Genomic DNA, 22,617 nt, shown 5'->3' with positions numbered 1-22,617 from the left:
TTTTTGAGCAATGATGTGCTTTACAAGAGAAACCATGACATGGTTCTGCTCAGATGCGTGGATAGACACGAAACAGACATGTTAATCAAGGAGATTCATGAAGGATCCTTTGGAACCCATGCTAATGGACATGCCATGGCCAAGAAGATTTTGAGAGCTGGCTATTATTGGTTGACCATGGAGTCCGATTGTTTCAGCTATGCAAGAAAATGTCATAAATGCCAAATTTATGCTGATAAGGTGCATGTACCGCCAACACTGCTGAATATTTTGACATCACCTTGGCCTTTTTCAATGTGGGGCATCGACATGATTGGTGCTATAGAACCTAAGGCTTCCAATGCTCACCGCTTCATCCTGGTTGCCATTGATTACTTTACTAAATGGGTGGAGGCTGCTTCCTACACCAATGTGACGAGACATGTGGTTGCTGTCGCATTACGCGAAAAACCGGCGGGAAAACAAGAACAACAGAGCCGCCACCGTGCGTTATTTATCCCAAAAGAGGGAAAGGAAACACTCAGAGTAAACCTGGAAAAAGCATGGTCTCGCGACCAAAGAGAATGGGATCGAGAGTCGGTTATGCGAAGGGAAGGTATTAGCACCCCTACGCATCCGTCGTACTCGACGGGATCCACGCACAATAGGGAGGGAAATGGTTGCTAAAACACTGCTCACAAACATCTACACAGGCTGAAAGAGACACAAGAAAACAAACAAGACTGACTCGGCAGGATATCGCATCCTGGGCCTACTTAGTCTATCAGGCATAGACATCAGAGTCAAAGTAGTTCGAACTAGGGGAACGACACATGCTCGCTAGGATGTCGCATCCTATGCATACGTATCTCCTTTGGACGAAGGAGAATCAGAGCATTCGTAGCTCGGCTAACACGCACACAAACAAACACAGGCAAAGGCAAACGTGGAGCCTGAATGCCAATCACTGGACTTACATCAGCATCCGAACCCAAAACACACACAAAAAGGCAAACATGGAGCCCGAATGCCAATCACTGGACTTACATCAACATCCGAACCAACAAACCCACACTAGAACCCGAATGCCACTCGATGGACTTACATCAGCTTCCAAGCACACAACAAGACAAAACAAAGACACAGGCGCCCGGAGAGATCTGCTCATCCCCTGCCTACGTACCTCATCTGGTATGAGGATCAGGGCGACGTAGTTCCCCTACGAAGGGACACATGACTAGCCTAACCAGATGACAGAGGGAAATACAACTAGGGAGACTAACTCGAGCCTAGATGTTATCATGCAAAGTTGTCCCTAAGTCAAGGTTTCTAGCTAACTTGCACAGGAAGCAAGCCTATCCTATTCAACACAAACGGTAAATCAAGCATTCACAAGTAGCACACACTATATGCACACAAAAGGGGCTCAATCAAGGGGTAAGACTGCAAGAGCAAGTCATCTGTACATGGGTAGTGTTAGCTCTTAACCTTGCCATTGAGGGGCTAAGGTGAAGCTGATGAAAGGAGAGTGAAGATAAGACTTCACAGCTCTTATCCCTGGTCAAGGAGAGCTTCAGACAAAGGAGCGTGGGTTCAGAATGTGGGAACCCTTCTACACTCAAGACTCTGACACAACTGTACATTGTACAAGATCTTGGGTTTGTGTCCCAATGCATCAACACAGTGGTGTGAGCAGAGGGACGACTCAACAGAATAGCGGGAGATAGATTGCATATCTCTTATATCCGTCAATTGCCTCATAGAGGTCTTTACCTGCTTGGGGACAAAAGTAAACAATCACAAACATTGCCTCTTAAGGAGGACTTCAGACAGGTGCCTGGCCAAGTAACAGGCCAGGTCTTCCAGACTACATGGAGACAAGAATGTTATACCTCAGTGCAAATTGCTTATCAAGCAAAGCAAAGCAATATTAGCAACTTAATGTACCTGAAATCAATCAAATATCATCAGTATACCAATCACAACATTAAACAGCAAATGGTTCACAATTAGCTATATACAGACAAACACAATCCAATGCACCAAAGTGCAAGTCAACTCAAAGGAGCCAATCATCCTACAACATAAAACAAGTTAGTTTACAATGTCAAATGATATCTCAATCAAATGTGAATCCACCTCCTTAAGGTATTTTGCTTCTTAACCTGAAAATCACATTCAAACATGAGATACAAGACCACTAGGACAAGCCTAGGGTCAAAAAGAAGGAAAAAAGTCAAAACAGCAAGTGAGACATGATCAACATCAACATTAACCAAATACAAAGAGAATCCAATTGGTCTCCCCCCTAAACTATGCACCAAATTAATTTTATGCACAATTGAAGTCAAACTAGGCAAATGTGAATCATATAGGAGCAAACAGAAAGGTCACACTCACACAAATACCTAAACAGCTCAATAAATTCTACAAAAATTCCAGCCTAAACAGGACACATTCAATGAACTACATATCAAATTTCATGCCATTTGGACAACAGGAAGTAGGTCAATGAAAATCATAAAGTCAGGACAAATGCAAACAAGTCAACACATGGTAGCAAAATGAGCATCAACTTCAATCACATGCCAAACAGTGAAGACAATTAAGAAATTAATGGGACCAAAGCCAAACCAACAATTAACATGTTATGAATCACTCCATCAAATTTCACATTCATATGATATAGTATGAGCATTTCATGAGACATGGAATTCAACTAGTCAAGCAAGGCCCTAAAAATGCTAAACAGCAATCAAAAATCTCAATTAAATGGAAAATGAATCCACAATTCATGCAAAAATTCATGGTAAAACTAGACATATACAAGACACAGCATGCAAAATTTGAAATCAATTGGAGAAGCCTAGGCATGTCAAATAAATTCATGAAATTGACCTAACCTAGTGTGACACAAATTGTCACACCCAACTTGCACACATCATATCTACCAAACCAGAGATCCAAAATTCACAAACTATACATCAAAATAATCAGCAATGAGTCAAGAATTAGCATGTGAAATTTCATTCAATTTGGATAAGTTATGAGTATTTCATGTTAGAAATGGTGAAACATACAAAAATATACACATGAACAAGATCAATAGGCAAAAGTCAAAAATCTCCATGCACAACTTGGGTTATCATACCTATAAAAAACTAGAGAAAATTATGAATCTAACAAAAAAACTTCCACTAAATTTGGATGAAAAATGGATTTTATATGAATTTTGTAAGTTTTGTAATATTTATTGGAATAATTATCTAATGGAATTATGAATTAATTAATTAATTTAACAGCGAGTGGCAGTATGGTAATTATCGCTAGCCAGGCCAAAAACGCACAGTATTCATTAATTCGGTGGCAGCGTTTCATTGGGCGGTACTGGAGGGAAACAGATTTTGAATGCGCGGCCAAGGCTACAGAATCTAGCGCGGAGATTTTCCAGAATTTTTACGTGTTCGTCGCGTTCATATGTTCATCATCACCAGATGCGGTTACGGACATTTCTCAACGAAAATACGCAAGCAATATACCGTTCTCTTCGTCTTTCAGTGTAGATCACAGTTATGGCAACGAAAATGTATAAAGATCAATGTACACGAAGATCCAATCGAAAGAAGTTTTGACGCATAAACTTTGATCTCAAATATCTTGATAATTAGTGGATGAAATTAAACGATTCAAGCACCAATACGTTCTACGTTCAAAGATCTACTGAATCCATATGGCAATTGCAAGAATTGGAAGATTCGAAAAACTCACCTTCTTGAAGCACAGTGTGAAATCCTTGCGTATTTTGCTCCGATTCGATGAAACAGATGATGTAGTAAGCTCAAGAAGGTGTATGGTGATGAACTCTTAGCTCAAAGGTGCACGAACCAAGGATTTTCGCAGCTGCCATGGAAGATGAAGCTTGTAGCAGCCGGAGTTTTTGCTCGATTTACACCTCCAAATGCGTCAACAGAAATTCAATATCACCTGCACATGAAGAATCAATGGAAAACAAGGCAAAAGCAATGATGAAATCTTGGAAAATTGATGAAAAAGTGAAGATGTGAAAATGGAGAAAGTGAGAGAATTTGTGATTTTTTGGTGATGAATCTGAAAATATGATTAGTGCTTAGTGAAAACAGTTATAATTAGCAATATATACCACTTCCTAATCCAAAATTAATTAAGATTAAGCAAATGGCAAAGATTAGTGTTAATGTGCAATTTTTCAAGCTTTGGCCAAAATGCCCTTTCATGATGCAGCCACTTTTTCTGCCCAAACTTGGTTCAAACAAGTCAAAAATGACATTTGGAAGGTATTGCAAAAAGTCCCATGCCAAAATTCCATGTATTTTGAGTTTTGGACCATTTTGCCCTTGGTTTTTAATTAGTGCACTTGAAAATTGACCTTTTTATGTGAAGGCTTTTGGCAAAATGTGATGATGGATTATGAAAGTACATATCAAATGTGGTTTGCTCAAAGAAAAACCATCCAATTTGGCCATTCCATGTGAAAGTTATGGCACTTTGATTTCGGGCATTTTTGGAAAATGACTGGACCATATCTTGCCAACCACACATGGGAATTTCAAGTTCTTGGACTTTTTGGAATGGTGAGATCAAGATCTTCAACTTTCATTTTGGACAAAATTCCATTTGAAGCTTGTATGATGAAGTAATTTTGAGGAGAAAAACTTTCCATTTTGGGCAACTGAAATTACAGGTCACCTGCCATTTTAGGAAACTTCTTGTCTGACCTCCAATTCTTCAACCTTGGTCTTTGATATGTCAAATGAGACTTATATGGACATGAATGAGGCCTTTCAAACCATCTCACACCTTCCAATCCATAAAATCAGGCACACTTGACCACAGTTGACTTTCTAGGGTTTCTGGTTGACTGAACAATGACTGATGACTTCTGAGCATCCAATCTTTGGCCAAACCACTTCACAATGATCCTTAGACCATATGCACTTGATAAATCAACCATAGGGCTTTGTCCCAATGAAAATGGCACATGCTTGCTTGTTTGACTGATTCTCCTGACCAGTTTGACCTAATTCTTCTGAATGGCTTGCACTTGAGCAAATGGACAATGCAATGTTATGCAGTGGACCAGGTTATGTTAATGACCTAATATGAAATGTATGTACAAAAGGTGGGGTGCAAATTTGAGGTGCTACAGTTGCTCGCTTTATCAAGAAGGAGATTATCTGCCGCTATGGAATCCCAAGCAAGATCATCACCGACAACGGTTCAAACTTGAACAATAAGACAATGACAGAATTATGTGAGAGTTTCAAGATTGACCACCATAATTCCTCTCCATACCGTCCAAAGATGAACGGTGCTGTTGAGGCCGCCAATAAAAATATCAAGAAGATCCTGCAAAAGATGGTGAAAACTTATAAGGATTGGCACGAGATGCTCCCCTTTGCTTTACATGGATACCGGACCTCAGTCCGCACTTCAACAGGGGCAACCCCATTCTCCTTAGTGTATGGGATGGACGCAGTTCTCCCAGTCGAAGTAGAGATACCGTCCACGAGAATATTGATGGAGGCCAAGCTGGATGAAGCTGAATGGATCCAGAACAACTATGATCAACTTAACCTCATTGATGAGAAGCGTATGACCGCTCTGTGCCATGGACAATTGTACCAGCAACGAATCAAGAAGGCATTTGACAAAAAGGTCCGTCCTCGAGAGTTAAAGGAAGGAGATCTCGTGCTCAAGAAGATCTTGCCAGTACACAAATATTCACGTGGGAAGTGGACTCCCAACTATGAAGGCCCATACGTTGTAAAGAGAGCATACTCTGGAGGTGCTCTATTTCTCACAACTATGGATGGCGAAGAGCTCAGTCACCCTATGAACTCTGATGCAGTCAAAAGATACTATGCCTGACAAATCCTGGGGGACTGAAAACCCGAAAGGGTGGTCCAGGCAAAAGTTAGGGATAAAAAAAAATGGTAGCTCGCTAAGTCGAAAACCTGAAAGGGCGACTTAGGCAAAAAGGAGCGTCCCGGTGGATTGAAAACCCGAAAGGGCGATCCAGGCAAAAATTAGGGACAAAAGGCATAGACTGCATCGGTTCGTCACTGATCAACACAGAAGAGCAAAAAAATGAAAGATCAATCTAGTTACTCCCTTCAGAAGCGAGGTCTCATGGAGTCATTGTTATTAGGGATAGTAGTAGTCATTGTGATTCAATGTAAACCTTTCCCTATTGCCATTTTCAAATTTGTAACATTCCATGGAGCTACGCCATTTGCGTGTTACCATTCTTGAATAAATACAAGTTTGCCCATCAAATTCTATCATTTGCTGTTTTTCTCTGATTTTCTTTGTTATGCAAAATGTCATTCATTTGTTAATAATGAAATTTTGAACTCAAAAAAGATTTTTTCAACATATTGAGAAACACAATTTTGCTTTGACATGTGGAAATATTAAAAGGAAATCTTCCGTCTTTCCCCGCAAGTCTCAAGTTGCAAGACTCCCTTTGGATGATCAATATCTATCTCCAGAGAGCACAAATTTATCATTCTCTGGAAGGATTATTGGGCCAGTTGTAACTATTCAGCTTGATAGATCCTCCTTTGATGCATTTACTCACTCCTTTGGTTGAGTTATTGGTGTTGAAGATTCAGTACCTCCATAAAGCTTTCCCTAATGTTCAGTCTGTATATTGTCAGCATTTGCATTTCATGATCATTCATACATCATGCATATAAGCAAAATCCAAATCATGCATAGCCGAAATGTACTTCGTGCTCATTTTGCATTGACCTAGGTCTTGTTGTTGATCCTATATCCTTTGACCTCTAATTCTGGTTTGTCTTTGGTGCCCTTAAACCAACACCCGGTTTTCGCAGTCATTTTCAAAGTCCAATTGTTGTTGGCACGTACAGAAAGTTTAATTACCCTGTCTTTCCTGATGGTTCCGTGAAAGTCATGTATGACTTATCATCTTGAGGAATTTCCAGAAGCTTGGAGGTTCTTCGTGTTAGAAAGCTCCAATGATGTTCCTTTGTATGTTTTCCAATATTCTCAGGTCATGTATGAACCTATTGGTAAAACTCCATTTGATTTTTTTTCCAAGTGACGTCAGGTCATGTATGAACCTATTGTTGAAACTTGTTTTGTATGTTTTCCAATATTCTCAGGTCATGTATGAACCTATTGGTAAAACTCCTTTTTATTTTTTCCAAGTGATCTCAGGTCATGTATGAACCTATTGATAAAACTCCCTTTGATTTTTTCCAGTTTTGTCAGGTCATGTTTGAACCTGTTAATTGAATACTCTCTGAATAGTCAAGTGTTGTCAGGTCATGTATGAACTTGTTGTTGAAAATTCTTTGAATGTTCTTGTTTTATCAGGTCATGTTTGAACCTGCTGTTGAAAATTCTTTGGATGTTCTAGCATTGTTAGGTCATGTATGAACCTGTCGCTGTTAAGCTTTTATTCCATTATTCTCAGGTCATGTCTGAACCTGTTTTTGAAGAATCTTTCCAATGTTGTCAAGTCATGTATGAACTTGTTCTGGAAATTTTCTCAAAATATTCAAGTTTGTCATCAGGTCATGTATGAACCTGTTGATATACTCTTTTTGAATTTTTCTGAGTTTGTTAGGTCATGTCTGAACCTACAGTCAGAAATTCTTGATATTCTCCAGCATTGTCAGGTCATGTATGAACCCGTTGCTGTTGAGCCTTTGTTCCAATGTCATCAAGTCATGTATGAACTTGTTCTGGAAATTTTCTCAAAGTATTCAGTTTGTCATCAGGTCATGTATGAACCTGTTGATATACTCTTTTCGAATTTTTCTGAGTTTGTTAGGTCATGTCTGAACCTGCTGTCAGAACTTCTTGATACTCTCCAGCATTGTCAGGTCATGTATGAACCCGTTGCTGTTAAGCCTTTATTCCAGTTTTACCAGGGCATGTATGAACCTGTGGCTGAACCTTTTATTCCAGTGTCGGCAAGTCATGTATGAACTTGTTGTGGAAATTTTCTCAAAGTATTCAAGTTTGTCATCAGGTCGTGTATGAACCTGTTGATATACTCTTTTTGAACTTTTCTGAGTTTGTTAGGTCATGTCTGAACCTACTGTCAGAAATTCTTGATATTCCCCAACATTGTTAGGTCATGTATGAACCTGTTGTTGAGCTTTTATTCCAGTATTGTCAGGTCATGTATGAACCTGTTGTTGAGCTTTTATTCCAGTATTGTCAGGTCATGTATGAACCTGTTGTTGAGCTTTTATTCCAGTATTGTCAGGTCATGTATGAACCTGTTGCTGAACCTTTTGTTCCAATGTTGCCAGGTCATGTATGAACCTGTTGTAGAAATTTTTCTTATTCGGGTTTAGTAAGTCATGTGTGAACTTACTGCCAAAATATCTTGTATTCTAAGTGTCGTTCATCGAGTTTCACTTTGAGTACTCTCCAGTGTGTGTCTGACTCCCCAACAGGATTGTTATCCCCAGCGAGCTGTTTTTACTATTTGTCTGTCTCCCTGTGGACCATCAGTATTCCCCACAGATTGGTCTGTCAAGTAGCATCTCCTGTTAAGGATTCACCGTGTCCCTAACAGATAAAATCAAAGAAATAAAGAATCTGGCATCCATGCATATCATATCATATCACATCATGTCAAAAGGATTCAGGATCAAAATTCGGGTCTTCTTAGTATTTAACCATCTCCTACTATGATCATATGAAGAGTGTCCTGCTTCATACTCTCTAGTTGAACACGCTTAAATAGGGGCAACTGTCATACCCCGATTTTGGTCCTGAAGTTTTTTTCCATCGATCACTCATTTTCTCTTCTCCTCATGACCATTTCACCTGGTCACGAATCTATCCACCTACACGGATTGTTTAGACATTGCCACTACTTGCCGTTCCATGATCATTAGATTTTTATCTCTCCATTTGACTTTAGATGTTTTGATACATTTTGATAGAATCAATTGGAATGTCATTCTCATGTCTAAATTCAATCCATGTTTTGTCTCTCATGGAACATCATTTTCCCTTTCAAGGAGATTTCCATCTATATACCATCTTTTATTATTATATATCATGTTCAAATTTGCATTCACAATTTTATTTTTATATTATCATGTTCAAATTGGCATTCACATTATTTCATTCACATTGGAAAGCTTCCATTCATCCATACACATATTCATTCATATTTCAATTACGACATTCATCCATTTACATGACATGTGGATAAAGTATCCCATCACATGAATACTTGGAAGTTCTAAGGAAAAGGACGACTATGTCTCGCTACAAGGACACCAATTTTCATTCATATCCAGTGTTATATTCATTACAAATCATGGGATTTTTCTAAGCTTACAAATTTACATAATGGACATTGGCTAGTGTTGCCCAATGCATTGAACAGCTGCGCCAGAGCTCGTCTTCTGTGCATGAAAAAAAAGCATTCCTTAAGGCAGTTATTGGATCTTATAGATATGAGTGAGAATGCATTTGGTGTTGTTGGATCTCATTCTCAGACAGTTCCAGTGCTTGTTTCCCTTCTCCAGTCAGGTTCGTTGAATGTGAAGATCCAGGCAGCAACTCTTTTGGGCTCACTTTGTAAAGAAAATGAATTAAATGTGAAAGTTTTGCTTGAAGGATACATTCCTCCTTTGCTCAATCTACTAAAGTCCAGTTCTGAAGAAGGTCAAGTAGCTGCTGCAAAGACAATTTTTGCTGTCTCCCAAGGAGGTACTTCCATAACAAGTTGAATCCATCCAAGCTTATCTGGACTGCCATGTACCGGAAGCAACATAAGAGAGACATTGCCCAAGCTGCTGCAAAACAAAAAAAAAACATGCTGTTACGCGAACAATAGCAGTGAATGACAATGTAAAATTGAAAGGTAAAAATGCAGCACAGGAAACACAGTAGCTACAACAACGACAATACACCAACAACAAGCCGCACGCAGCTGCCGAAACCGCTACCGAAACAGTAGAACAAAATGCAGCAAGCCAAACTAGAAGCAAGCTGAATCAAACTTTCAAAATCGCATTCCGTTCATTTCATTCAATTCTTCGCACCATTGCTGCTGGTTTTTCTCACATTCATTCACTCCCCTAATAGCGCTTTCATTGCTTTGAGAACAATTCTCAAACAACGCAATTCAAAACCTTTTGGTTAGACTCACTCATGGACAGTAAAGATGAACCACTTGCATCACTTCCATGGCACTGGATAATTGAATCCTTTACAGGTTTCAAAGAAATTCCCTTATCCACTCTGCAAGGTTTGGTTGATGCTGCACCTGTTAGGCATGATGATTTTGTGAAAATACAAAGGAATTGTTTGCTTTGAGGTGTTTGGAGGAACTTTATGCTCCATTTTCTTCTTCAACATTGGATTCTTCCGTTGAACTTGATTCTTCACGACCATGTAGAGATGTTCTTCGAGAAATATTGCACGAGGTGCCTTTATCAAATCTGAGGATTGCTGGAGGAAAGCTATTGAAATGGGATGTTAACCTATTAATCATACACAAAAGAGCTGGCAATGTGAAATGTCACTTAGAGACTCAAAGTGAGTTTTGACAGAAGACTTCAAAGCGAATTGAGGGTGTCGTTGTCGTGTGCGGTAAGCTAACTGTGCAGCCAATTGCCTCTCAGCAAGGTCTCGTGGTAACCTCAAGAACTTATGATGTGCATTTTCCTCCAAGCTAGTTTGAAGGACACAGACTTTAACTCGTCTGTACTGTAATAGAACTGGAAGGTTTCCATCTCTGTTTTTGCTTGCCGGAACAATATCACCGATGTCCGCAAACCTGGAGGTTTTGGAATGCCTAGCCTTTGACAAAATTCATCACATGAGTGGTAGCAGCATTTAGAGAGGAGGTCATCATACTTCCCAGACCACTAAGTTCTATTGAGAGATTTTCCTGTGGAGATTGAAGGTTTCAACTTGGAGGTTTATTGTGGATTGCAAAAAAAACTCTCCTCTGCATAGTCCCGGGTGCTTTTCTATTGATACAGTGCAGCAGGTAATGGCATTATTGAGAACCAATATTCCTTGCTCCTTGACACACCTGCCAATGTTTCAACCGCCGTCACCCAAAATTCAGGATGAAGTACTTGCAGTTACGGTATCACCTGAAACCAATAAAGAAGGACAAGTTTAAATTTCAAAACTCACAAAAAAAGCAAGTTTGCAGCATATAACATAACCATTGTTCGCATACCATTGTCGACTTAAAAATGCCGTCTTGCAACAGTACCTTGTAAAACTCTTCACAAGTTTATGACTGGCATTAAGTGTCAAACAAAATCCAAAACTTGTTCTTGGAGTTGGTGCTGCAGAGATGACCGTGTCAACTCTTTTCTACATTGGGACAACTAGATCTCATCCACCAATACCTGAACAACTGTCTACTGAGGCAAAGGACTTTTTTGCTGAAATACCTTCACAAGGAACCGGATTTAACACCTTCTGCATCAGACTTGTTACTGCATCCATTCATCACATGCGAGTATCAGGAATCTCATTCAATATCACGCAGTTCAGTCAGGGACTCTTGCAATCGGATGACAAGGCATTCGAACTGAACAAGCTCCAAACACCTCTTTATGAAGAATTCTTTGGCAAATCAATTGCAGCCATTCCTCCTGTACCTGTTGAAGTTGCACATAGTAAAGTTGATTCAGATGTCTCAAATGTAAAATCAAAAAGCGGGTCTCCTAGTCGAGATAGACGGAGATTCCCGATGGCTGGCATTGCCAATGTAACAAGCCCAGAGAGTCATAGAAAATATCTTACAAAACCTGTGACTGCCCATTGTAGACCTTTGCAGGAAATTCAACCTTCTGAGCTCTATGATTCAAAGGAGACTCTTCGTGATGCTGAGCAAGGATCAAGTGTCAGCCCAAGCTTCTCCGAGAGACAAAGGAAAAGGAAGGAAGAACATAGCATCTTGGTTTTTGGCGGGCTCAAATAGAACTTCCTTCACAAGAATAAGTGCCTGATTAAACAAGAGCTGAGTGTTGACAGGATACTTCCCTTGCTAAGAGCTTGCAGAACTGCTACAATAACAACACAAAATCACAGCATTAACGCGAAAGACCTGCACTCGTCGTAAAGCAACACCGAACCTCAATGCATTGCAAAGACACCTCTCCATTCATTTGCTCGCGTTTCACTGCAGTAATAAGACAAGTTAACTCAGCAAGGCGGTAAAAATTCCACCAGTAATCCAAAAAAGGAATTGAGACAAATTCAAAGCAAGAAAGCATAGGATCGTATTACCTCTTCAGATTGAGTACAAAATTGAGGCAAACAAACTGAGCACCTTAAAGCACTCCCAAGAGCATACCCTTTTAATTACCGTAAGCCAATCTGAAACCCTAGTAAGATGGGTATAAAAGAGGGGATACTGTTCAGAAAAGAAAAAAGGGGAGGAGCGGCTACAATTTAAAATAAACCCTAGAGGAATCGAATACGACGAAAAAACCCTAAACGAATTCTAATCGAAACCCTATTGATTTCCAGCCGCCACTACTGAACACGAAGGGAATTCGACCGCTACTGTTCAATAACGAAGAAGGAAAGATTTACAGTTGGACTCGAAGAAATTAGAAGCGTAGGAGATCATATACTTGTTCATTTGTCTCCAAAGTATCCCGATCCGGTAGCTTTCTCGCCCCTTCTTCGTTTTCATTTTTCAATTCTGAATGTATGTGTAATGTTTTTCCATGCTTGATTCACTTCTCTGTAAGTGATTGTTCCTTCTTGTTCTTCGGTATTCAAGGTCGACCCCTGTTTGTTTAGTTTTCTTTGATTTTGGTGATGTTTGTTTGCCTTTGCGTGCTTGTCGTGCTGAGTTTGGTTTGTGTTAGGAGTAATGGTTTAGGTTTTTCCCTGTGAGTTTGCTATTTGTTTTGAGTGAGGGAGGAGACGAATGTCTCAAGCAGAGAGAGAGTGAGTTTAAGGTGGAGGTGAGTGCTTTCGCTGTCTGTTGGTTTTATGTGGATCTCATCAAGGCTTTAAGGTCATTGATGATGACTCTTATCCCACTGCCCAAGGAGGACTACCGTTTTGTTTCTCCTTCTGCATTAATGGCCATTTTCTCGGTCACCCCATGTGACCGTTGGAATTGGAGGGGTTTATTCCCCACGTGTCCTCATCATCAAACTCTATTATTTCTTTTATTTCTTTTCCTTTTCTTTCAAAAATAAAAAAAAACAAATTCTATTTAATTTAAATAAAGTTTTATTTAACAATTAAATCTTTACTATTATTATTATTAATAACTCATATTTAATTATATAGTCTTCTTATTTAATCAATTAACATGTTTCTCTTATCATTTATTTTATTTATTCTTTTTTTTTTTAAATATTATTTAGGCAATTATTTATTTATTTTGGGATTTACGAGAATTATTATATTTGTGCTTGTCCATTCATTTGTACGAATTATTGATTTTATGTGTGAGGTATGTTACAATCATGGTAAATCATCTCATTTTCCTTGGTGAAAAGAAAAACCATTCAAAAAAATAATAAAAGTAAATCACCTAATTCTCGATTCAACGTCGAGCCCATTTCCATACCCTTGTAAGTCGATTGCTTTTAAGCATCGCCATCAACCTCACATGGCTTACTCTTGGGCCTTCTTACAATAAGCTCTTAAGCAACATCAACTTAACTTTCAATAATTTCAAACCTCTATACTTTGATTATTTTAATTTATTATTCAAGACATTTTCTAAATAAAACGTGAAGAAAAAGATTATCCTGGAGGGAATATCCAGTCATAATCCCGAATATTAGGCTCAAGCTGTAAGAGCTTGCAAGTCATAAATATTCGTCTTCTCTCCAAAATAGCCGTAAATATCTCAAATCACCTTCTTAATAAAACGTGAAGAAAAAGATTACCTGGATGGAATGTCCAGTCGTAATCCCGAATATTAGGCGCCAAGCTGTAAGAGCTTGTAAGTCATAAATATTCGTCTTCTCTCCAAAATAGTTATGAATATCTAAACCATTTTCTTAATTAAGTTGGAAGAAAAAGATTACCTGGATGGAATGTCCAGTCGTAATCCCGAATATTAGGCTCAAGCTGTAAGAGCTTGCAAGCCGTTAATATTTGTCTTCTCTTTAAACACTCAAATATTCAAATCATTTTCCAAATAAAACGTGAAGAAAAAGATTATCCTGGAGGGAATATCCAGTCATAATCCCGAATATTAGGCTCAAGCTGTAAGGGTTTGCAAGCCGTTAATATTCGTCTTCTCTTTAACACTCCAATATTCAAAACCTCTTCTTAATAAAGTTGGAAGAAAAAGATTACCTGGAGGGAATATCCAATCGTAATCCCGAATATTAGGCTCAAGCTGTAAGAGCTTGCAAGCCATAAATATTCGTCTTCCCTCCAAAACTTTCGTAAATATTCGAATCATTTTCTTAGCAATATTGGAAAGAAACAGACTGCCTGGGTGGAATGTCCAGACGTAGTCCCGAGTACTAGACCCAAGCTGTAAGAGCTTGCAAGTCACAAGTACTCGTCTTTCAAACTTCAAAATACCTAATTCCTACCTTAATACTTTTTCAATAAAGATGGAAATGGAACATGGTGTATACCGTGCACTCCTGAGACTAGGATTCGAGATGTATATCTCGCTCATCCAAGTCCTCGCCATCATTCAAAATACATCCAACCAATCAAACTCTTTTCTCGCCGCCGTACGACTAATCAGAAAACCTTTTTCATAAACAAAAGATATATTGTCTTAAGTGATACAAAACAATGTTTCGGCCACGATTGTTGAGTAGAGATAGATGACGCTTTGCCGAATGTAGATTTATAAATTCGTTCGATGTGTGGTAGGCGTCCACTCCTCATCTGTTTTGGGTAAAACAATGTTTTCGTCGATTAATACATTATAGCTTTCGCTAAAATCGACCATCAAACAAACATTTTCTACTCAGAACTACGTAAGCCTTGATTTCTCTTTTGAGATACGTAGGAGCAGGATTTATAAATCTTGTCAGGCCCACTAATAAAAAACTTAGGTTTAGTCCTTCGTCAAAAATCCAAAAAACATTTCTTCTCTCTTCTATTCTTTCTTTCCCACCTAATAAATCGAAAAGCCTAATATTTCAACTAACACTAATGCACACAACTAACCTAATGGTTCCCGTTGAGTACAACGGACGTGAGGGGTGCTAATACCTTCCCCTTGCGTAATCGACTCCCGAACCCTGATATTGGTTGTGATGACCATATCTTATCCTTTCTTTTAGGGGTTTTATCGATATTTTCCCTTTCCCCATTTTTGGGAATAAATAAAGTTCGGTGGCGACTCTGTTCAGTCCATCATTGCGAGCGTGCGATCGCGCTTCGCATAGGTCGTGTCTCCCATCATTTTTCGAGGTGCGACAGATGGCGACTCTGCTGGGGACACCCCATCCCTAAGTGAGTCAAGCCTAGTTAGGTCGTTTGTGTGCCTTTGTTTGTTTACCTATGTGGCTTTTCTTTATTGTTTTTACTATCTCTATTGTCATATTGATATGAATCTGTTGTATTGGTTCGATTATGGTTTGGTACTTGGACACTCTGATTGCAAACCTTGTGGGAAAGACTTTTTATCCGAGTCTCGAGTAAAAACATAAGATAGGACGAGGTTGAGTAGTACGGGTCCGCGAGATGTATTTCTCGTTGGGTCGGTACGAGAACCTTACTTAGAGTAGATTCTTGAGAGGATGTTGTCGCTCGGCAAGTAAGTTGTCGTAAGCTTCGATGTTTTCTTTAGGATCCATGACTCTAAGAACCATTTGTAGAACCTTAGTTCTTTACCCAACTAGGAAAGATGGTTGCGTAGTGTGGGTCGGCGAGATGTATTTCTCGTTGGATCGATGCGAGAACCTCACTTAGAGTAGATTCTTTAGATGGAGTTGATGCCCGGCAAGTAAGTTGCCGCAGGTAGCAAACAGTCTAATGGATTCATGACTCTAGGAACCTTTTTTTAAAAAAAAAAAACTTAGACCATACCTGGTGAGAACCATGTTCTATACAAAGCAATCAGACTTATCCATGCCTTAAGCCTATTGAACCTATACAAAAATGCATTACATTCATACATTGCATCAACATCATAAAAAGCAAGCTCTTAGTTGTCTCTTATTTGTTTCAGGAATTGAGAACTTGAAAATGACAACTTCAATAAGACACACTTTCACGCTTAAGTACAAGGAACCTAAGTTGGACAGTCTGAAGAGTTTGATCTCTGATTTGTCTCTCAGCAGACGTGATGAGTTCGGAAAAAACTATGGGAAAATTTTGAGCCTTCTAAATAAGAAAGTTGACTATGGAATTATCGGCTCTCTGGCACAATATTATGATCCCCCTCTGCGTTGTTTCACATTCGCTGATTTCCAGCTAGCTCCTACTTTGGAAGAAGTTGAGAGGATCGTGGGACTCAAGTTGAAAGATTTTAATCCGTTTCCAAAGCTCGAAGAAGATATGGGCCCAAAGAAGATAGCTTCGGCCCTAAGCATCAATGTCCCGACGGTTCGAGACAATTGGGCTGAAAAAGGGGGTTGCAAAGGTTTTGCCGCGATGTTTTTGGAGGATTTAGCTCTAAAGTTCAAGAAAAGTGGAAATTGGAATGCATTCTATGCTGTGGTGGCTTTATTGATCCATGGGATTGTGTTATTCCCAAATGTTGAAAAATTTGTGGATCAAGTGGCCATAGAAGTCTTTCTCTCTGGCAATCCAGTACCATTTCTCTTAGCTGATATTTACTACGCCCTTCACGCTCGACATGAAAAGAGGGGTGGAATGTTGTTGTGTTGTGCTCATTTGCTTTACACTTGGTTCATGCAACACATGCCTGAAGAAGGTCCTTTTGTGGCAAAAGAACTTAAGTCTCCTCAAAAATTAGCTTCTCTCACCGCAAGTTCCATCAGATGGTATATCCGAGAGTGGGAAACCCCAAACATTATAGTCAGTTGTGGGGAATTTCCTAATGTACCGTTGTTGGGCACCAAGGGTTGCATCAACTATAACCCTATGTTATCTCAATTACAACACGGTTACTCCATGGATGGTCCTCCCGACGCAAAAGACTTACAGCCATTTGTGCTCTCTGACATCCGAGCAAGCAATCCTGATGTAAGAGCAGTACGAAAGGCTTGGTTAAAGGTTGTAAGAAAGGGTAAAGAGTTTGGAAAAAGAAACATTCTTGCCAAAGAACCTTACACGCAATGGGTGAAAGAAAGAGTTGAGAAAATCCAGTTGCCATATATCTTAAAGGCTCCAGCTTTTCCTAAAACTCCTGAGCCCGAGCCCATACTCCCTGAGGACATGGAGAAACTCGTTACTAAGGTTAAGGAGCTCGAAGTGGAGAATACTGAATTACGAATTCAGATGAACCGAGTTATCTTGGAAAATCAGAATTTGAAAGAGGAACGTAAGGGAAAAGCCCAAGAACTTGAGGATAGCAACAAGAGAGCCAGGTTATTAGAAGACCAGGAGGATGATCTGGATCATATCCTATTAGGTTCCACATCAGTGATCCGAACCAGGAAGGAAGAGCTCAAGAAAGCTGAGTATAGGATCTGTGAGTTAGGGAGACTGTTGGATAAATCTCTTATGGATAAAAAAGAAATTAAGCTCGACTTTGAGGCACAAATCCGTGACTTGAGGGACGCTCTGAAGAAGTGCGAGGAAAAGTTGTCTCGCGAGATCCTCCAAAAGGAAGAAGCTGAAAGAAACTGTCACCATCTCAGGTACCAGTTGGAAGAAGCTACTAGGAGGTTTGCAGTTTTGGAGAGCCAAGAAGGTGATGCAGCCTACTTACTCCTAAAGAATGATTGTGTGTACTGGAAAAGGTTGTATATAGAGGCTAGAGCAACCTTAGATGAAGATCAAAAGGTCATCCAGAAACTCCAAGAGCTCTATGTTGAATGGAATGGCAAGTTCCGCAACTTAGCTAGGTTTGTTAACCTCAATATGTTGGAACTCCCAGAAAAACTCCAGGAAGCGGATTGGTGTATGTGTCCAGAAAACACGCCTCCTCAAGTTTTCAACTTCGTCAAGTTTATCAAGAAAATGATGAATGAGCTCACCACAGATCTGGCTACAATCATAAGAGCTGAGACAGAACTTAAGTTTACTTGTACTTGAATTTGAATTATTGGTGTTTAAATCTTTTTGTATTCGAATCGTGTGTACTTGAAGTTAAATCCCTTTGTATTCGAAACTGATTTTAATTAATGGAAGTTGTCATTTTGGGTCTCAATTATTACATGTTGTTCTTATATTCTAACATTGCTTGAATAAATAATAAAGATAACTAAGAGTTTTGCAAACAAATGCATCCATACATGCATTCATACATTTTCAAAAAAAAAGAGTCTCACTCCGCCCTTTCTTCCACCAGTTTCACGCTGAATTTTCAACACCAGTATAATACTCGCGCCAGAGCAAGACAGAGAATGGTTGAACAAGAACAAGAGAGCGCCCGAGTTAGAGCTGAACTAGACGAAATCAAAGGAGGCATGTCCCAGATGCGAGAGATGCTGCAAGCTTTAACCTTCAGGTTTGAGATTCCACAAGCGACCGTGATTTCAGAGACCACGGGCCCAGCAGTGGAAGTCCCACCTCAGAGAACGTTACCCTTAACCCTTCCTCTATATGGGCTACCCTATGACTTCGTCCCCCGAGCGGAGGTGGTGCACGAAATGGGGCAATCTGTCCAACAAGCTGTGCCATTACCAGTTTACACTGACGCACGTCCAGTCATCCATACTGTGGTTCCACCAGCCGCCTATGCTAGGCATGTTCCTCATTATGAAGATCAAAACCACATGTATCAGACTGTCGGCTCAACTGTTGCTGGTGACGAAGTGAGATTCGAGGATTTCAGGGAGGTAAAGGAGAACATGCAGCTCCTTGAGAAAAAGTTCCGAGATCTAGAAGGAGACCACGTCTTTGGATCTGCTGCCAAAGAAATGTGCCTTGTATCCGGGTTGGTGATTCCAGCAAAATTCAAAACTCCGGACTTCGACAAATACAAGGGGCACACTTGTCCAAAAAGCCACCTCATCATGTATTACCGCAAAATGGCTGCACACGTGGATGACGACAAGCTAATGATCCACTGTTTTCAGGACAACTTAAGTGGGGCTCCTTCCAAGTGGTATTTGAGTTTGGATCAGAATAGGATCAGGTGTTTCCAAGACCCGTCAGACGCGTTCATAAAACATTACAAGTATAATATGGACATGGCGCCTGACAGAAGACAGCTGCAGAGCATGTTTCAGCATGATAAGGAGTCCTTCAAAGAGTACGCTCAGAGATGGAGGGAGTTGGCTTCTCAAGTTGAGCCACCTCTAGCTGAGAAGGAATTGGCTGAACTGTTCATCGACACTGTCCAGCCTCAATTCTACGAGAAGATGGTTGGAAGTGCTTCCTTGGGATTCTCCGAGCTTGTTGCTATAGGAGCTCGTGTTGAATATGGTGTAAGGAATGGCAAATTGGCGGCTGTAGCTGGAATTTCAAATGCTAATCCAAAGAAGATCTCTGGAGGGTTTCCTAGAAAGAAGGAAGGGGAAACAAATGTCGTGACTGCTGGTCAAGGAAGAGCTCCTCCAAGAAGGAGACCACAACAATATCCACCTCAGCAATATATTCAACAACCAATTCCCTATCAACCACCCATGTATCCCGTCCAGTATGCTCCGCAACCATACGTAGCTGCTGTGACGCCTGCGTTCAATCAACAGCCTGCTCAGGCTTATCAAGCGCCTCCAGTTTATCGACCAGCTCCAGTTCAACAACGTGCTACGGCTCCTCCAACTTATCAACAAGCACCAGCAGCTCCTGTTTATCAACAACCGAGAGCGCAAGCGCCGAGGCAGAATGCTCAGAACCAAAATAGGAGACAAGGGGAGAGGGTGACCTTCAATCCAATCCCAATGTCCTACACTGAGTTGTATCCTTCCCTATTGCAAAAGGGTTTGGTGGTTCCCAGACCTATGGGACCTCCACCTGATCGTCTTCCTCCATGGTACAACCCTAATGCACACTGTCCTTTTCATGAAGGTGCCCCCGGGCATGACCTAGAGGGTTGCTACGCTCTGAAACATAGGGTCCGTGAATTGATTGAGAGCAAGGTCTTGTCTTGTAAGGACATGGGACCGAATGTGAAGAACAATCCTCTTCCTCCCCATGGAAATCCTGAAGTCAACGCCATTGAAGACGCTTCTGTTGGTGTTACGGTTGAGAAGGTGGAGGATGTAAAGACTCCTTTGGCAGCATTCCATGCCCGATTGGTGGAAGCTGGCCTGGTTAATGTTGATCATGACAACTGTGAAGAGTGTGCCACACACCCAAGAGGTTGTCAGGTGGTACGAGACAATATTCAAGATTTAATGGATAAAGGAGTGCTTCAAATATCCAGTGCTGTGAAGAATGAAGATGTGTTGGCAATTGAACCTTGCTTCAATTTACCTGAACCAGTGGAAATCCCTTACTATAGCAGAAGGGTGGCGCCTGAGGATAGTCATCCGTCGCCTGTGGAAATATGTATGCCCGCACCCTTTCCGTATGAGAGCACCAAGGTCGTGCCTTGGAAATATGAGATTACTGTTGTGGATAAGGTTGTTGAAGGAAGTTCAGACGCTGAGGTGACAGAAACTATAAGTGAAGACGTCACCAATATTGTAGGGATGAGCAGAATGACCCGTAGTGGTCGAGTCTATGCGCCCGAATTCAATGTGACTCCTCAAGAGCCAAACAAGGAATCAACAGTTGTAGCTCCCACTAAAGAACCCGAAGTGGTCCAATCCGAAGATGCTGTTGAATTCTTGAAGTTGATCAAGAAAAGTGACTACAAGGTTGTGGACCAGTTGCATCAAACGCCATCTAAGATCTCTATTTTGTCTCTGTTATTGAGTTCCCAAGCCCATAGGGAGGCTTTGTTGAAGGTGCTTGCACAAGCTCATGTAACACAAAGTATAACAGTAGACCAATTTGATGGAGTGGTTGCAAACATCACAGCTTGCAACACTTTGAGCTTCAGTGGAGAGGAATTACCTGAGGATGGACAAAATCATAATCGTGCCCTCCATATCTCGGTAAAATGCAAAGATGATGCTTTGGCAAGAGTGTTGGTTGATACCGGATCTTCTCTGAATGTTATGCCAAAGAGAACACTCGCCAAGTTATCTTATCAAGGACCAACTATGAAGCCTAGTGCCTTGGTAGTGAAAGCTTTTGATGGTTCCAGAAGAACCGTGATTGGAGAGGTTGAATTGCCCATATTGATTGGCCCTCACGTATTCCCGATTAATTTCCAAGTCATGGATATTAATCCAGCGTATAGCTGCTTACTGGGACGTCCTTGGATTCATGCTACAGGGGCAGTCACCTCCACCTTACATCAAAAAATGAAGTTTGTGGTGGACAATCAATTAATCATCATTTCTGGAGAGGAGGACTTTGTGGTCAGTCACCTTTCATCCTTCAGATATATTGAGGCTGATGAGGACGCTTTGGAAACTTCTTTCCAAGCTCTTGAAATAGCCAATGCCACTTTTGTGGAGATGAAGGACCCTGTTGGGAAAGCTTGTTCATCTTTCGCGTCTCTGAAAAGCGTAAAGTCTAGCATTGAAGGAGGAAACCCTGAAGGTTGGGGTCAACTTATTAATATTCGTGAGAAGCATGATCGCTTTGGTCTGGGATATGTGCCTTCCGCTGTAAAAGGAGCCCGAGTCTCTACAAAGGACAACACCCGAAGCATCCAGGAAGTGTTCCTTAGCACAGGATTCATCCATGGAGATCAAGTCAATGCAATTGGAGATAGCACCGAAAATGAAGATGAGCCATGTTTGGTTTACCGGTGTGAGACAGCTTTGAACAACTGGAAGGCGGTTGAGATCCCCGAGATTTTTCCCTTGTCAAAGTAATAATTGTTGTATTTTTCCTTTCAAATCCTTAGCTCTGCCCAAGGCTAATGGATCATGTTGTATGGGCCCCTTTTTCATTTTCAAATAATCATTATCATTGAATGAAAGACATTTTGTTAAATTCTTATTCATTTATTTTGCTTTCTTTTAAGAAAATGGCAATCTTTTCAAAAACAAAAAAATATATATTTCATTTATGCATTTTTTATTTTTACTTTTCTAAAAGAAATCAATCATTCAAACATGCAGAATAAACGATAACCCCGTTGAATCCAATGACTTTACTACCTCTCATAACTTTGACTCCCCTATCTACCAAGCGGAAGAGGAGGGTGAAGAAGATTGTTACATCCCCGACGAACTGGCAAGGCTGCTCGAGCACGAGTCCAAAGCCCTTCAGCCACATGAAGAACCGGTGGAAACAATCAACCTTGGCACAGAGGAAGAGAAGAAAGAAGTCAAAATCGGTACCACGCTGGAAGCAAGCATCAAAGAGAGACTGGTTAAGCTACTACAAGAATATGTGGATGTATTTGCATGGTCATACCAGGATATGCCAGGTTTGGACACCGACATTGTAGAGCACAAGCTCCCGCTTCAGCCAGAATGCCCGCCAGTAAAACAGAAACTCCGAAGAACGAGACCAGATATGGCTCTGAAGATTCGTGAAGAA

At 40.5% G+C, this 22,617-nt stretch overlaps 1 protein-coding gene and 1 long non-coding RNA gene across 2 annotated transcripts; one reads left to right on the top strand and one right to left on the bottom strand.

Moving 5' to 3' along the window:
* Positions 1-11,452: 11,452 nt before the first annotated feature.
* LOC127117899 (uncharacterized) lies at positions 11,453-12,171 on the bottom strand. The gene is made up of 3 exons (XR_007802051.1): positions 12,123-12,171; positions 11,791-12,050; positions 11,453-11,645 (listed from the first exon to the last, which is right to left on the bottom strand). It is a non-coding gene; the product is annotated as an uncharacterized LOC127117899 (long non-coding RNA).
* A 6,299-nt stretch (positions 12,172-18,470) lies between these two features.
* Positions 18,471-21,429, top strand: LOC127121811 (uncharacterized). Its single transcript, XM_051052246.1, has 2 exons — positions 18,471-21,113; positions 21,397-21,429. Exons 1-2 carry the CDS (start codon positions 18,471-18,473, stop codon positions 21,427-21,429), a joined length of 2,676 nt encoding a protein of 891 aa, XP_050908203.1.
* The last annotated feature ends 1,188 nt before the right edge of the window (positions 21,430-22,617 follow it).

The sequence above is a fragment of the Lathyrus oleraceus genome, chromosome 2, assembly GCF_024323335.1.
Source record: "Lathyrus oleraceus cultivar Zhongwan6 chromosome 2, CAAS_Psat_ZW6_1.0, whole genome shotgun sequence".
Taxonomy (NCBI): Eukaryota; Viridiplantae; Streptophyta; class Magnoliopsida; order Fabales; family Fabaceae; genus Lathyrus; species Lathyrus oleraceus.
Note: the sequence above shows the minus strand (reverse complement) of the source record. Positions and strands in the feature narration are given on the sequence as shown.